An 18084-nucleotide genomic window follows, 5' to 3' on the forward strand; every position below is an offset into this window, starting at 1 on the left:
TCCAGATAAAATTCTAGCAAAACTCCCTCATCCCCATACTCCTAGAGGCCCTGAGCAGCAGTCCCTCACGTGTTCTCCTTTTCCTTTCAGACAATTCCTCTTCTCTGCAGGAGGATGAAGAGGTAGAGATGGAGGCCATCAGCTGGCAAGCCGGCAGCCCGGCCGTGAACGGACACCCCGCCACACCAGTGACCTCTGCGCGTTTCCCCAGCTGGGTCACTTTTGATGACAATGAAGTCAGCAGCCCTTTGTCCCCCATCACGTCTCCCCTGAAGCCAGAAACACCGCCTCTTGCCTCTGTGACCCCAGATGGACCTTACAACTCAGCAGGGTCATTTAAGAAGCGGGAGCGGCCCAAGAGCACTTTGATGAACTTCTCCAAAGTTCAGAAGCTAGACGTGTCCTCCGTGAGCCATCCGCCTGCCGTGCCCGAGGCTCCGCCTTGGAGGGCCACCAATCCTTTTCTGAATGAGACGCTGCAGGATGTACAGCCATCCCCCATCAACCCTTTCCGGGCTTTCTTTGAGGAGCAGGAGAGGCGAGCCCAGAACAGTTCTGTGTCCGGTACCCCAGGCAAGAGCCAGAGGGATTCCCTCATTGTCGTCTACCGGGACGCCATCAGTTTTGATGACTCAAGCCGCAGCCAGTCACGCTCGGATGCTGTGGAAAAACTCAAGCGGCTCCAAATCGAGGATTCCGATCACGTCGGGGGTGCGACGCTCCCTGATGATGACCCGACCGCCTGGACTGAACTGGATGAGGACCCAGCCGGCTCCGAGCAGTCCCCGCCCAGAGATGGGTGGCCCATGATGCTTAGGATCCCCGAGAAGAAGAACATCATGTCCTCCAGGCACTGGGGACCCATCTACGTCAAACTGACGGCCGGTGGTTACCTGCAGCTCTATTATGAGCAGGGCCTGGAGAGGCCATTCCGTGAGTTCAAGCTGGAGATGTGCCATGAGATTTCCGAACCCCGGCTCCAAAACTACGATGAGAACGGGAGGATCCACAGCTTGCGGATAGACCGCGTCACCTACAAGGAGAAGAAGAAGTACCAGCCTAAGCCCGCCGTGGCCCACTCGGCCGAGAGGGAGCAAGTCATCAAGCTGGGCACCACCAACTACGAGGACTTCCTGAGCTTCATCCGGGCGGTTCAGGACCGCCTCATGGAGCTGCCCGTGTTGTCCATGGAGCTGAGCACGGTCGGCCTGAACTACTTGGAAGAGGAGATGACGGTGGACGTCCAGGACGAGTTCTCTGGCCTGGTGAGCAAGGGGGACAACCAGATCCTCCAGCACCGCGTCCTGACACGGGTCCACGTGCTGAGCTTCCTCTCGGGCCTGGCCGAGTGCCGGCTGGGTCTCAACGACGTCCTGGTCAAAGGGAACGAGGTGGTGTCCCGCCAGGACATCGTGCCCACCACCACCACCAAGTGGATCCGGCTCCACGAGTGCCGCTTTCACGGCTGCGTGGATGAGGACGTGTTCCGCAGCTCGCGCGTCATCCTCTTCAACCCTCTGGACGCCTGCCGCTTCGAGCTCATGCGGTTCCGGACGGTGTTCGCCGAGAAGACCCTGCCCTTCACGCTCAGGACGGCGGCGAGCATCCACGGGGCGGAGGTGGAGGTGCAGAGCTGGCTGAGGATGTCGGCGGGCTTCTCCTCCAACTGGGACCCCCTCACCCAGGTCCCCTGCGAGAATGTGATGGTCCGCTACCCCGTGCCCAGCGAGTGGGTGAAAAACTTCCGCAGGGAAAGCGTCCTGGGGGAGAAGTCTCTGAAAGCCAAAGTGAACCGGGGGGCAAGTTTTGGCTCAGCCAGCATCTCTGGCTCTGAGCCGGTCATGAGAGTCACCCTGGGGACTGCCAAGTACGAGCATGCCTTCAATGCCATCGTGTGGAGGATAAACCGACTGCCTGACAAAAACTCAGGTAGGCAGGGCTCCGTCCTCTGTGAGAGCCGCCGCACTGGGGTGGCGGGCGAAAGAGCTGGGGTCCAAGTGCTGCTTTCTCCTCCGCTGTGAAGTGCTGGTTTTGTGCTATGTGAGGGGAACGGTGATGGGGAGGGACGGGGAATGGACGGCCGGAAAGCACACGTGACCTGGGCGAGGTTAAGTCACAAACCTGCATGACCCAGGTCCCTCCATCTTTTGATTCCCCTACCTTCTTCACACTTCTTTCGTGAAATGATGCGTTATTTTTCTCAGCAGCTGAGTCGTGTCCAGCTCTTTGCCATCCCTTGGGCTGCTGCACGCCAGGTCTCCCTGCCCGAGTGCTCCCCCGGCGGGAGTTGGATTGATGATTCCTGTAACCCTGTGCAAAGCCTGTCGATCATAACGTCCCAAGCTTAGAGCTGGGATTTGGGCATGGGGAAGGGGCCTCCCGGGGCTTCCCCGGTGGCTCAGATGGTAAAGAAGTCCACCTGCAATGCCGGAGACCCGGGTTCAATCCCTGGGTGGGGAAGATCCCCTGGAGAGGGGAATGGCAACCCACTCCAGGATTCTTGCCTGGGAGCTCCATGGACAGAAAAGCCTGGCAGACAGTCCATGGCGTCGCAAAGAATCGTTCACGACTGAGCGGCTCTGAGAGAGAGAGAGAGAAGGGGCCTCTGGTCAGACTGCAGACAGCCAGGACATGAAGGTCCAGAAGGACTGGAATGCTCCCTGACAGAAGGTAAGGGAAGGAGTGTTTGCTCAAAGGAGACAGCTCACCAGCCCTTGCTGGCCTGCGCGCAGTGAGCGGGGTGCTTGTCTGCTCGAGTGGGCCCAAAGGCAACGGCTTTCCTCTTGGGTCTGGTGAGATTTGATGGAATGACAAAACTGGGGAGTGATCAAAGCAGCTCTAATAGTTTTATTTCTTAGAGTAAGTCTGGGCGATCCCAATGGCAGGCAATAAGCCCATGGTCCTTTAAACCACTTCTCGTTTGTAATAAACAAAAGTGGGCATTTTGGCCAACAACAACAACAACAACAACAACAACAACAAATGTTTGGAAAAACTGTTGGTTGAACTTTCCCTTCTGCAGATATTCTTTATTCCGTTTTCCCTGTTAAATCCTAACAACATAATTAGAGTCTTCATTTCCTGTTCAGAGTGCGGAGGGGCTGTGTTTCACCCCAGATGCAATATGACATGAAGCCAAGAGGCAATACGATCTGGTCAGCTCCCCCAGCGGGCCAGGCTGTAGACACACACCAGGGCTTTCTGTGTCCGACGCTGGGTGTAGCGGCGCAGACTGAAGACACAATTGGGCTTCTGTGTTTGAGGCTGGACCGGCCACCGTTTCTCAGTGGACACGATTTTTAAAGCCTTGCTCTCAGTGCCTACTTATTCACTTCTCTGAGGCCAGCACGTTATCACCTGGCTGATGGCACCAGGATTTTTGTCTTGGTCCATCTGAATTGATGGCAGAGAGAAGAGGCCCTTGCCTCTCCTGTGGCACGGATGCCCCCTGACAACAGAACCGAGGTCACAGGGGGAAAATCACTGTTTAGCCTGCTGGAGGCATGACATCAGAAAAAACAGGGCCTCTGGTTTGTGTTTACTGGGATTTTCAGCTCTGCAATTTACTAAGCATGGATTCAGATCACTTCCTTATGGAATAACTGGATTTTCAAGCTGGGAGGGACCTGTGGGATGACTTTAGGCAAACCTCTTCCTTCCACAGACGAGAAAGTGAAGGACCAGGAGTGACATGACCCATCACATCCAGGGTCTTTTTTCATTCTCGATACCACCGCTGCCTCTCGGTTCGTCATATAAAACAGACACAGACTTGAAGTAACTTCCATTATGAGCACAGAGATTTACAGTTTCCTCACATACCTGCTTTGCTTCAAAGTTCCTTCTCTCAAATATGGAAAGGTACCACATGAGGGGCTTTATAAGCCGCAAAGACTGAGACTGGCTTCTTTCAGCAAAAAGAGAGAAACTGTTGGGAAGATACGGTGGTCTCGGAGAACTAGAGGAACAAGCAGGCTTCCAGAAGGATAATCCTGGATGGCAGGAGCTATGGGAGGAGTCCTCAGGCTGCAGCGTTCGGACAAACCCCCGCAAGCCATTTCATGCCACTTCCCAAGGCTCGAAGGGTGTGACTGACATGACCACCAGGATGACACGCCGTGGGCTGCCGCTGCTGCAGCTGAAGTCGCTTCAGCCATGTCCGACTCTGTGCGACCCTATGGACGGCAGCCCACCAGGCTCCTCTGTCCACGAAATTCTAGGCAAGAATTCTAGCATTCTAGGCGAGAATACTGGAGTGGGTTGCCATTTCCTTCTCCCGAGATGCAGTGCTAGGCAAGAGTTATTTCTCAGAGAGAGAAGAAAAAAAAAAAAAGATTGTTACCAGATTAAAAAGGGAGAAGATACAGGATAGGGAATAAATAGTCCTCAGCGACAGCAACTATTAATGCTTCCCAGGCGGGAAGTATTCAGCAGGCTCAAGGCCAGGGAAGTGCAGCCTATATATCATATAGGTTATTTCCAGGTTTAGTGGCACCTTACTTGTGAATGATTGTTAAAATACAGGACACCGCAAGAATATCTGGGGATGTTTCTCACTTAAACCGACCCCCACCCCCTCCTCAGTTACTGATTTGCTGTCATGGTTGTATGTTTTTAGAAGTGAAATCCCACCCCCCACCCAGAGAACTTCTTCTGCTTCTGGCCAATGGTATATTCCTGTATCGGTTCAGGACATTGATAGCACCCATTTCTGGCAACTGGAAATGTACAGGATCTGAATTCCTGGCAGACTGCAGGGTCTTACCGTTGCTGGTATTCTGTGTTCTGAGCCCCTTGCCTTCCCCATCCAGGGCTCACTCCATCCATGAACCCAGAGAGCTGGTGATGGATTATCTATTAGTAACTATCACCTTTCTGAGCTCTTCTGTCTCAGTCTAGGGTTAGCTTTGGGAAGGTGCCTTTATTAGGCTATTTGTCAGAATCCTCACGTCTCTGCAATGGAAGAGGACTGAACCTCTGCCCATGTATCCCACTTGCGTTGGCCCTGCAACCCTGGCTCCCAGAGGCGGGATGGTCAGACCGAGAGGCAGCAATGGCCAGGCTGGCATCCCGGGCCTTGCCAGCACCCCAAGCCTGCAGTCACAGCAGGGCCATCCCAACAAGCCTGCAAAAGGCTAACAAGCCCCCCACTGGATTCCTACATGGCTCCCGCCAGCAGGGCCCATCCATGTTCTCCCTCTCACCCTAATCTTCAGAGCGTTCCTGATTCCTGGAAGGCACCGGAACAAGTTCTGTGCTTTCCCAGGCTGGCTGCCTGGGAACAGAACATTCTATCTTGCACAGGTAGCTTTCTTTGCTGGAATTCCAGTTCTTGTTAGATCAGGTAAAGAGGAAACAATTCCAGTAGAGTTCCCCTTCCATGAGAAATAGCAGTCTGAATTTTAATGTTAAATTTTCTCAACATCATTAAGATGACACAGTGTGTAAGCTAATTAGTTCATTGCTGTGAAACCATACTAGCTTTCAAAATTCCACTTCCCTATCTGTTGGGCTTCCCAGGTGGATCAATGGTAAAGAATCCACCTGCCAATGCAGGAGATGCAAGAGATGCAGGTTCAATCCCTGGGTCGGGAAGATTCCCTGGAGTAAGAAATGGCAACCTACTCCAGAGAAAGTGAAAGTGTGAGTAACTCAGTCGTGTCTGATTCTTTGAGACCCCATGGACTATAGCTCGCCAGGCTCCTCTGTCCATGTGATTCTCCAGGCAAGGATACTGGAGTGGGTTGCCATTCCCTTCTCTGGGGATCTTCCAGATGCAAGGTTCGAACCCAGGTCTCCCGCATTGTAGGCAAAAGATTCTTTACTGGCTGAGCCACCAGAGAAACCCACCCGCTCCAGTATTTTCGCCTAAAAAATTGCCTGGACAGAGGAGCCTGGTGGGCTGCAGACAGAGGAGTCTGCTGGTCAGAGTCAGACACAGCTGAGCACACAGCACATGTGTTCATGAGCGCCAGCGTCCATTGGTTGATGCCAGAACTCAAGAAAGATTGTTGTTCTCATAGAATTTGTGGTGAATACTCTGGTTGGGGTGAGAAGAGGAGGGTCAGTTTTGTGGAAAGTTATGGTTTTCAGTGTTCCAGCAATATGTAAATAAGGGTAATGAGAGAAAACTGTCATTGAGGTTGCTATTGAATTAAGAAACTTCTCTATCTACTTTGTAATGATATAATAGCAGTATATTGAGAGGAGTCTAGGACATAATTTGGAGTCAGTTAGATATGAATTTTATTCCCAGTACTACAGTTTAATGACTGTGCCCTTAGGCAATTTACTTAAACCTTTCAGAGAAATCTCAGTTTCCTCTTTTATAAAACAGCATTATTAATACCCAGCTCATTAAGAATGAAATTAGATAATGCTTTTCAGTGTTTAGCAGAGTCTCTGGCCTGTAATAAACGTTCAGTAAGGGATGGCTGTATAATGACATCTGTGGTTACACAGTTAAAAAAAAAAGCTGAATTAATTGATTTTCAAATAATGTAATTTTTACTACTACATGTATCTTAAATTCCTTTCCTAAAAAACTGCAATCTTTTTCTTAAGTATTACTTTTTAGAAAGAACCACTGAAATATGTTACATTTGTGAACCAGAGCAAAACAAATACTTCACTCTGTAATGTTTTCCTTGGAGAGCGGGTGTGTATGTCCTCACTCTCTGAGATTAAAAAGTCCTGCCCAGACCAATAGAGGAAATTGGAATTGTTTATTTGGGGAAACTCAGATAACTCAGGGCTGTTTCAGTTACATCATGGAGTCAGAGGCACACTGTTTATCCAGAGTGAGTTGCTGTACGGGGGTCCTTAGGCTTTTTCTCCACCCTGTCACCCTGCAAACCCTGGTACCGAGGTTTAAGGACTGTGAGGTTGTCACACAGACGTATCGGTTAAGAGCGTCTGGAAGGCGGACTGCTGGGTCCAGTTTTCTTGGCTCTGCCACTTGCTAGCTGTGACCCTGGGCGGTCGACCTCACCTCCCGAAGCCTTAGCTCCTCATCTGTACAAATGTAACAAATCACAGCCTCAGGGGAGGGTTATGAAGATGCAGTGAGAAATCTGCAGCGAGCACTTTGCACACGACCTGGCTCAGGGTTCTCAGAAAACATCTCCTGCTACATCTGACCAGCGGCGGCGGCGACGCGTCCGTAGTGAGTCAGGGAACTCAGCTCTGGCTCCTCTGCCTCAAATAATCTGGTAACAATCTTCAGATGAAAATCAGACCATAAGTTTGCCTTCCAGATACTGCAGGACCAGCCACAGATTGATAGAGTTAAATAGCAGTAAGGGCCGATGCCTGGCCTTGTTCAGCTCACCCTTTCCTACCAACCCCCAACTCTGCACTTCATCCTTGAGGAAGAAGCATGAAGAGAACAAAGGGTTTGGGTGTGGGGTCCTCGCACTCAGAAGAGTTGAGGTCAAATCCAGGACTGACAGGTCCCAGCCCTTAGCCTTGTGTTCTCTCCGGCGTTCCATGAGCGTGACCACGTGCTCACTCGTGTCCAATTCATTGCGACCCCATGGACTATAGCCCGCTGGGCTCCTCTGTCCACGGGGTTTCCCAGGCCAGACTGCTGGAGTGGGTTGCCATTCCCTGCTCCAGGGGATCTTCATGGCCCAGGGATGGAACCCGGGTCTCCTGCATTGGCAGATTCTTTCCCAGATGTCGCCCTAGGAAGATATCTTGGAAACCATGCTTCCCTAATGCCTATGTGCAGTTTCTAACGGCTTTGTTATTTACATATTTCATTCACCTGAAAGACACTCCAAAAGCATTTAAAAAAAATATGAACTGCTGTGAGGAAAATTCAACTTAGCTTTCAAAAGAAATTGATGATTTTGCTCCAGGTGTCTGCCTTTGATGTTTTATTAGGTGCTAAGCGCTGATCTCTTTTATTCCTTTCTGCCCATCTACAGTCTCTCTTTCCTGGTATTTGTGCTGTGTTCACGTCGCGCTCTGACCTAAGCAGGCAGAGTGAGCCTCCCTTCCCAGGTCATGGGTTTTATTGCTAGGATACCAGGCTACCGTAATGAGACGGTGTTACGTTCAGCAGTCTGAGGCACATACATGCAGTGTGGTCTCCGCCTAGGCCAGTCCTCTGCTCAGCGTTGGACCCTCTGAAAGGCTGCCAGGCCTCCTTTGTTACTGACGCTTTCCTTCCACTTCACCAAAGAAGCCAAACCCTAGATTCTTTGTTTTTCTTTTATAGCTTCTGGTCACCCACACTGTTTCTTCTGCCACCTTGAACTTGGCTCGGACCGGGAAGTGCCTTCCAGATTTGCCAATCACGTGAACGTCGAGTTCAGCATGCCTACAACGTCTGCCTCCAAAGCTGCTGTGAGATCCATCTCGGTGGAAGACAAGACGGATGTCAGGAAGTGGGTCAATTATTCCGCACACTACAGCTACAAGGTAGCCTCGGGGGGCATCTGGCTAATGCTTCCAAGTCTGTCTGTTTACCCCCAAACACTCCCTGCTCCCATTCCTTTTAGCAGTGCCCGCCCAGGGTGCAGACGGGTGCTCTGGTCACCATGGCGGTGGCCCAGTGTGCATAGCTGTGGTTGAAGCTGCTCTGAGTGAAGTGAATAAACCCGCTCGTGGGCAACAGAAAGGCTGGAAAGAGAAATCAAGGCTAATGAAAGAGGAGGATATAATGTCTCAGTTGCCATGAATGACAAAAGAGCCATGGGGTTAGGGGATTATTATTACTTGTTTATCATATAATTTATGTGCAGGGGAGTGGGCTTGAAAGTGCAGGCAGGCTCAGGAAAATGTTAACTCTAAGCATATATTTCAGCTGCAGATGTTGAAGTGGATCTGAGTGATGTTAAGACACATCTGACCTGGTCACTGGACTGTAACAGAGCAATCTCAAAAGCCAGGCAAACCTTTATAGTAGTAATAGGATCAGGGCTGTAAAGGGGGGTGTGAAGCTGGAGAGTTCTGACATAAAGAATGATTATATCTTGGGGAGTTAAGAGATTCAGTAGGAAGAGATGCTAGTGGTAAAGAACCAATGCAAGAGACGTCGAGATGCGGGTTCCATCCCTGGGTCGGGAAGATCCCCTGGAGGAGGGCATGGCAACCCACTCCAGGATTCTTCCCTGGACAGTGGAGCCTAGGGGGGTACGATCCATAAAGTTGCAAAGACTGAAGCAGCTGAGCACACACGCACAGGAGGAGATTAAATGACAAAGATGGAAAATGGGCAGGGGGCCGTAGCAGGCATGCTGAAGAAGGATTTGGCAAAGTGGTTTAATGATTTTCTATTCATAATAACACCCGTAGATTTATACCATCATTTAATTGTTCTTTAAATGTTTCCTTAGTTGTACGATCCAAAACATTCAACTACTGAAAAGAACAAATACTCCATCTTGTGGCCAGAAAAAAAAAAACAACTCAGCACTTTCTTCTTTTTTTTTTTTTCCGGCACTTTCTTCAAACATGACCCTAGTCAACTGTTTTGTCTTGAATTCTTTCCCTCATTATTATAAATATCAGTATTGAGAGAAGCAGCTTTTATTATGAAGCTCCCTAACTCAAAAGATTCCCTGCCTGACTTATCAAAAGGCTTCAGATGAGGTGTGTCACTCTCAAGACAAGATTAATTGATTAATCTCTTTATAATGAACAGCTATAGTATTCTGCAAAAGCTATAGTATTCCTACAGGAATTCAGTCCTGAATATTCATTGGAAGGACTAATGTTGAAACTGAAACTCCAGTACTTTGGCCACCTGATGCAAAGAACTGACTCATTTGAAAAGACCCTGATGCTGGGAAGGATTGAAGGCAGGAGGAGAAGGGGACGACAGAGGATGAGATGGTTGGATGGCATCACCAACTCAATGGACAGGAGTTTGAGTAAACTCTGGGAGATGGTGATGGACAGGGAGGCCTGGCGTGCTGCAGTCCATGGGGTCGCAAAGAGTTGGACATGACTGAGTGACTGAACTGAACTGATTCTGCAGAAGATACAGGCAGAACTGTAAATACTGTTGGATACTTTTTTTTTTTTGGCTCTGCCGCATGCATGTAAGATCTTAATTCACTGACCAGGGATCGAATCTATGCCCGTTGCAGTGGAAGTGCAGAGTCCTGACCTTTGGACTGCCAGGGGATTCTCCGCAGACTGTTTAAAGGGACAAAGTCAGAGAGAGTGTAAACAGCCAACTGCAAAGAATTCCATTCATTTGATAAACCTTTGTGTTTGCCTATATTATTGGGGTTTAATAGTTAAAAGGGCCTGCCCTGTCTTACAGGGCCTGGGCTGTAGTGGGGCTGGGCGAGTGTATAGGGTGCAGGAGAAATATACACAGGGGGGCACCTGATTCTACCTGGGGAGTCAAGAACAGCTTTACAGGAGAGGTGATCTTTGAGCAACTGTGCAAGGCAAAGAAGAAGGATTTCCCGGGTGGACTGAGGGAGAGGAATTCCAGACCAAGCCAAGGGCATGTGCACATTCAGAGTCATGATCTACACAGGGCCAGTAGCTTGGTGTGGCTAAACCCCAGACTGTTAACCAAACTGTAAGGACTCTCAAAGAACCTGGTGAGGTTTTTCTCTTTTGGTTATTTGTTGGGTTGTTTTCCTGATATTTCTTTCTGATTATTTCTCTCCGACATCTATTTCTTGACAGGTGGAAATTGAGCAAAAGAAGAGTTTGAAGCTGGACTTGGAAGGAGACGACTTGGAAAATCCCAAGGAGTGTGGGGTCCAGTGATGAGGCTGTCTTGCAGGGGGTTCCTGACCCCAGCAGCACCATAGGATGTCTTCCTGAATAGCTGAAATTCAAGTCAGTACCTAGCACGGCTCCTCCCTGCGGGGAACAGTGTATGGACCCTCCTGTTTGTAGTTACCTGTATTCTAACAGGGAACCCTAAGGTGGCTGCCTGGGAGAGGCTCTGACTATGCTTGAGGCACACGGGTCACCTGGCCTGTGGAGCTTACGGTATAATTAAGCCTCCCTCCACTCTCGCTTATCTCAAGGCTCTTGGGTATGGCTTGTTGCAACTGATAATAGTCAGGAAAAGAAATCCACCCCCCCATCAGTGTTGGCGTGATTTCTTCCTGATGTTCATCTGTCAATCAATTTCTGGAAAACAGTTTCTTGAGAAGTTAATTAACCAAGACTCCACCTCCATCACTCTCTCTAGAGAAAAAATGACAAAAGGTACAAAACCAATTTCTTCTCTGGGTCTGCTAGACCTTTCTTAGGTGTCTCCATGCTTCAAATGTTAGCACTATGCAAGAAGGAAGTTTCTGAAATGTTTTCTTCCAGGTTCGAGATTGAAACACTTTTTCCATCTTTCTAAAGTGTCAGTCCCAGGGTTCACCATCCTGAGTCACAATAGACAATGGGGAAAAAGGCACAATAGGATGCTTTTAAATTCTGTAATTAGCCCTGTATTCTGGAAAGAGTGGCTGTTGAACGGAAAGCAAAATTGAGCTATTTTTCTTCGTTCTGGGGAAAAGGAATATTCATTTTGAGATAATATTCATTTCAGGAGACAGCTTCAATCTCAGTGATTTTCTAAATTCACACTGAAAAATAGATGCCATTTCTGACTCCTGAAATAAATGGATACATATATCTCAGGCATTTGTCAAGGGCATTTTGGGAACTCCATTTTATACCTCATAGCCAGTAGACACCTTCGTGTCTCTAACTCAGACTTTATAGGAAATGTAATTTGAAAAGATCATTTTAAAAGTTGTTTCAAAATTAAGCTTGTATGAGCTTTTCCTAAAAATTCACAGTTTGATAATCACAGTATTCTAATAGATCTGAAAGGCAGAAAACTCTAGGGTAGAGATAGGGGAAAGCCATATTTTTCTAATGTTGGGAACCTTAAATCCTGATTCCAAGAATCTAGGACACTCAATATTCTTTCTCTTCATCTGCTCCTGCTCATATTCTGTACCTCCACATCCCAGAGGGAATGCTAGGATCAACAATTTAAAGGCAGTTTTTATTTGCCTTCTTAGTTCTCTGATGAAGAAGAGAGTAAGGGGGGCAGAAAGTATGCCTATCAGATTTATAGATGACCCAGAAGTAGACATATATATCTAGTCTGTTGACTAGTAGATTCAGGATTAATTCATCCCATGAATATTCACTGAATTCTAACTATGTACTGACATTAGGATACAGAAATCATTGTAATTTTTGAAATATGTGAACATAAGACTGAAACTAAAAGGATAAAATTGAACAGGCATTAACAAGAGACTCCCACACTCTGAGTTTCTTAAATGCAACCTTCTGAGTATAGACGAGGGCGCCTATGTGTGTACGGATGTGTGTGTTAATGGGAAAGGTGTTAGAAAGTCCTGGTTTCACAGCAGTTTTTGTAGAAATGTTTTCTTAGGGAAATGTGAGTTCAGTTTTGAGTCAGGGGTATATCATGGCTAAACTAACACATTCAGCCTGTGGTGACAGAAATCTAGGGAGCCCTGCACGCGACACAGCTCAGGCCTCATCTGGTGGAGGACTGGGTTCAGTTCTGGAAACCACATTTTAAGAGAGACATTAATAAATTATTGCATCCAGGGCCAGGTGGCCAGGATCGTGAAGAGTCTGATTATACGTGGAATCAGGCAATAGTTCCCCTGAAGAACAGACGGTATAGCTGCAAATGGAAAAAGAGGGGATGATATAATAGCTGCCTTGAAATCTCCATTGAACTATAAAAGGGGAGAGGAACTGGGCTTTTCCTGTGTTGCTTCAAAGGGCAAAAAGAGGAGCTTTATAGATGACAGATGCTTGCTTCAACACAAGAAAGAACTTTGCAATAAGAGTTATTCTAAAGAGGAATGGACTCAAGTAGTAGAATTTCCAGTTGCTATAGACACCCAAACAAAAGCTAAAATATCCCATCGCTCCTAAATGCCATGAAAGGGACTCTAAGATTGGATGTAGGCAAGATTCTTACCAAGATACCTTCTACACAGACGTTTAGTTTCAATAGTAATGGGACTCTAACTCTAGTTGTTTTTAGTTTCTAAGTAGCTTTTCATGCTCTTTGAAATATGGTGGGTTCCTCTAGAGGTCTTTGTCAAGTGGGGGGACTCCAAGGCATAGTCCTTCCCTTGTTGTGCTAAAAGCTCATGAGGATTTCTCATAGACGTGTTGAGATGGGTGGAAGAGTTGCCAAGGTCAAGCATATTCCAGCACCTTCTTTAGCCAAGGTTAGAGCCCATGCACCCTCACAAGAGCTCTGCTTCACCTGCTAGCATCACATATGTATTGGTGGTTGGACCCTTTTTTCCTGTTGGTTAATTCTCATTGCCTTTGTGCTTTACCTGGATATAAATATTTTTTTTAAACCAAGGGTTGGAAAACTTCCTTCCACGCTATCTGCATTCAGCAATCAAATTATCATTCATTTTAAAAAACTTAACACCTTGATTTCATCAGATTTGTTTTCACTCTACTGTTTTTTAGAAACTGTTTATGGGTAGCATTTAGGGAATTGCAAAATGTAAGACTACTTATTTTTAGATGTAGTTTCTATGTAGTTTTGTTAATAACCTACATAGAAAACACAGTTGGACAAATACCTTTTTGATATGCAGATTCTAAGTTTGCCACCCTGGACTTCTATTTTGTGTGTCTATAGACACACAAATATTTCTTTTCTATGTTGTCAATAATGTGAAAATACTAGAAGTGAATTCATTTTACCAGTACACAGTCTGTTGCTATTAGAACATAAATTAGATGTCCCTTGATATCAAGAGCTATGCTTTTTTTTTGAGGCTGGTGACTTGCTTTATGACTTCATAGTAAAGGAAGATAAGAAATGCTCTCATTGTGATATGTCAGACAAGAGAATATGAGGTGCTTTGGGGGGAAAACCCCCTTTGCCACTCTTACTCTTGGGAATATAGTACTAGTTACGTCTTCTCAAAATTTTGTATTTCACTTAAATATAATCTGGACAGATTTTTTCTTTTTTTTTTTTTCTATTTTGTCCTCTGCCCCCCACCTGCCCTGACCGTCCTGCATTATTGTCAGGGTTCATAACCCCTGAGAACATTATTTTGGGGGGCACTGCATGGCTTGCAGAATCTTAGTTCCCTGACCAGGGATTAAACCTGGGTCACCACATTGAAAGCTCTGAGTTATAACCACTGGACTGCCAGGGAATTCCTGAGAACGTTGTTTAATGTAAAATATTTCTTATTTGAAATGAGAGTAATTTCTTTTCAGATCTTAACAGATGAGGGCAGGAGCTTCAAAGTGTTAGCCGCTCATTCGTGTCTGACTCTTTGCAACCCCTGGACTGTAGCCCGCCGTACTCCTCTGTCCATGTCCTAGATTCTCCAGGCAAGAATATACTGGAGTGGGTCCCTAGAAATTCACATTCCCAAGAAATGTGACTCATGGAAGCAAGAAATATATCATTCTTTCTTTCTACTATCTAGCACCAAACTTGGAATGTAATAAATTTCACCTACCTTAAATCCATGCCTACAAGACAAATATATTCATGTAATAAAGAAAAATTATTAGGTATTCAGTAAATGTTTGCTGAATGAATACTGACCCTGAGACTCCAAGACTGCCTAACCCTTCCTTATCATCAGACACTTCACCTTAAAGCGTACAAGCATGCTTTCATTTCCTGGAGCACTTAAGTCATTTCTTTTCTTGCCCCCACTGTCAACTAATAACTGTCAGCACTTAAGCACTTAATGTGCAGCTGAACTTAAACTACAGTGAACCTTATTCATGTTGAAAAACATTTTTATGCCCAAAGATAACAGCAGCATAGATGCTGTCAACAGTCTGGATTACTGATTCAGTTTTGTTCTTGCAAGTCAGAGAGCTCTGTGAGCCTGAGCCTTGTCTATTCGAATGGTCAGTGGGAGAAGGAAGCATTTACTAGAATCATGGGCAGTCTTGGTGTGCGAGGTCTTTTTGTTTTCCCTAACAGTAACCACTCACCAGTGTCACTGTGTATTTATTTTGTATCATAGTAAGGAAGCCTGAGATAGTAAGCTGAAACTTTTGAAGTAACATCAGGATTTCAGAACTGCTTTAAATCTCTTAGGTGTTGTGGTGGTGGGAAAACAGAATGATCTGAAATTTTCCCTCCAACTCTTGAACATATTAAGTTGATGTGAATAGGAAGTGCTGCCATCTAGCCTACTTTTTAAAATTTTCTCAGTTGGCAATGGTAACTAACTATTCTATGAATGATGATTGTAAGTTAATTCTGACATATCTAGAGTTTAGGTCATGTTAAAAATGCAACAGGAACTTCAAACAAAACTGGCCAAAAAACTAAATCCACAAAAAATATCATCCAATAAAGGAATTATCTCTTAACATTTCACTACAGGTGTCATCCGAACCATGACAGCTCTTATGAAATTAGTCATAGCATTCTCACCAACTTCTAAACGTGCTTTCTAAACATTACCAATCTTTAAGTGCCAATTCCCTACAAGTCACCATTTCTTCATTTCTTAATTATGTTCTTTGTAAATGAAAGTTGCTTTCGATATTGTGACTCATATTTATGTATTTAAGGAATTAAAAGTGAAAGAGATGTATAAGGCAGTCAACAATGTAGAAAATAAATGTGTGTATCAGTAGTATTCTCCCATGTATTCACTAAACCAGGAAAATGGAATTTTTACATTTCTACTACTGTGCCTTAGCAAGTCTGGTTAAGAGTCTAGTTCTTTAAACAACTGGAAAAAAAAAAAGTATCTCTGAATTTGTAATATTCCAGGCCTGTAAAGGCAGAAAATATCCATAGTAATGTGTTTGGTAGTGCCTGGAGAGAGGCAAATAATAATTGCATTTAATGAAAGGTTATAAAAGAACAGAATCAAAAAATATAAATTACAGAGAAATGACAAATAGAGCATTGGACACCAAACCTCAAAATACGTGAACGAGAGGTCATCCCTTAAATGTCAGGAGCTCCAGGAATACCAGGTTTGCCTGGCAGGGATAAACAGTGGAGTTAGTTGAGTTCAACAAGTATTTGGTCAAGGTGCTGTCCCAGCAGCCAGTTCCCTAACGGGAGCTGAGGAAACACAAGGACACTGTGGACTGCTGATGGAAAGAGAACCGGGGTTTCTAGGAATCTTTAAAGGACACAGTCATAGAGACAATCATCATGGTCAGTCACTGGCTATTTTTCCAATTGGGTTTCAGAAACCTCAGCTAAAAAAGTGAAGACGCTGGACTAGTTGTTCCTTCAGGTCCTTTCAGCTCCACTTGCATAGGCTATGCTCTGGTGCCAATGTTAGTCATGCTCCATGTCAGTAGGACTCTTCATCCAGTCTTGGGAAGCAAGAAGTTAAGATTTGAATACTGGGGAAAGCAGCTGGCCCATCTTTCCCCTGTTTGTGTCTCTTTCGTTTACCATCTGCCCCAAAGACCCTGCAACCCTCTGTTTAGTAGCTGCCTTCAAAACACAGAGAAACATGGTGGGTCGCGATCTCATTGGCACCCTGCTCTGGAAGTTCCCCTAGCATCGTCCAGCATAATGGTGGTGTGAGGGTGAAGAGGACTTCATGGGATTTGGGTGCTACCCAAAACAGAAGTGTAGGTCTCACCCTCCATGATACGAAGGGGCCATGGCTGACCAACAGTTTATAAATATGTCCTTTTATATAAAAGACTGAGGAAATCGAAGGAAGAAAAAACAGGAAAGATTCTGGGAATATCTGTCACATAGTTATGGCAAAACCAGACTAGAGAAAAGGCAAGTCCTCCCTATCGGATCTTTTAGTAATAGGAAAATGTAACTATTAATTTTTAAAAACACACACACAAGCTACAGAGTAGCATCTCCTTTGTGGTATGTGTTAGTATGATTTTGTTTCTAGTACTAAGAATCAGTCAAATGTAGTGGCTTGATTCCAGCCAGCCAGAGAAAGAAATTCCAGCCTCCTCTCCTGGTCCCATCTTCTGCCTGAGATCAAGCCCTCAGCGCTGGCTGTGGACTCCCTCTAGCCACACTGTGACTGAAGCCTTAAGCACCGTGGTCTTGCCTCCCTGTGCTTCAGGATCAGTGCCCCCCATGTGGTTTCCAAGGGGAGCAGTTCTGGAGAAGCAGATGTCCACTCAGATCCTGACAGCAACCAACTGGACCACAGCGTCTAAGGGTTTTGAAGTACTGGGGTAGCAGAGGGAAGAATTTGAACAGCTCTCACTCTGAGTCAGCATTTGTTTAACCTTTGTGTCAGCCTGCCAACAGAACCTAGAGAAAGTTTACCATATTCAGGAAATGAAACAACCAGTGTTTTAAGCCTGGAAGTGATAAAAAAGCACCCCCTCCTCACTCTCCACTTGTGATGCTCATCGTGAATTTCAATATGTCAGGATGGAGGGACCCAGGATCCCAGTGAATGATTCAGCTGGTCCAAGACTTGGGTTTTCCTTTCTTCATCATCCATCCTCATTCAGTGTTGTGATTTATTTTATGTAAAAAGTTTACTTAAAAAAATATGTGCCTCTGTAATAAAGTCTACACACTGGCTAACTCTGTAGAGGTGAGGTTTTGTTTTCAGCTGTTCCGCTGATTATCACCTGTAACCCCCTTTTTGAGCTATGAAAAAGACCTATTAATAAAAACTTTTAAACAAAATCTATGCAAGATTTAATTCGATCAAGCATTAAAAAAATGTTTATTATTAAGAAGACTCATCACCCAGTTAATACAGTGAGTGATCATAAGTTGACAAGTTACCAAGTGATTTGTATCCTAGGTTAAGTTTATCATGAATATACTTTAGTGAATTCAAGATATATTTTCTGCATTCCTACTTTGTGCCTAACCCTGTAAGAAAACAAAACAGTTCTTACAGGGATTTTTTTGGCAGTAAGAAAATACATATATAAATAAGTGAGAAATATAAAAGAGGACATAATCAAATAACACACTTATTTGTATTATGTTTCTGGCATATCGTTAGCACTCTACAAATAACTTTAATTCACTGATGAATCCAAATGACTAATGTCAACGTAAATGCAGGGGAAAAAAATCATTATGGACTAAAATACTTGGGAGGTTTTCATAAGAAAGATGGCTTTTCA

The 18084-nt window shown here is 45.6% G+C and overlaps 1 protein-coding gene across 1 annotated transcript in view; it reads left to right on the forward strand.

Annotated features, from left to right (window-relative positions):
• Positions 1-17632, forward strand: part of STON2 (stonin 2) — a 166311-nt gene extending 148679 nt beyond the window's left edge. Inside the window, exons 5-7 of the mRNA XM_061156503.1 lie at positions 91-1929; positions 8225-8427; positions 10657-17632. Coding sequence (XP_061012486.1) covers positions 91-1929; positions 8225-8427; positions 10657-10740 — 2126 coding nt within the window. The 3' untranslated portion in view covers positions 10741-17632. The remainder of the gene's footprint in view (positions 1-90; positions 1930-8224; positions 8428-10656) is intronic.
• The last annotated feature ends 452 nt before the right edge of the window (positions 17633-18084 follow it).

Source organism: Dama dama, chromosome 12, assembly GCF_033118175.1.
Source record: "Dama dama isolate Ldn47 chromosome 12, ASM3311817v1, whole genome shotgun sequence".
In the NCBI taxonomy this organism is placed as follows: domain Eukaryota; kingdom Metazoa; phylum Chordata; class Mammalia; order Artiodactyla; family Cervidae; genus Dama; species Dama dama.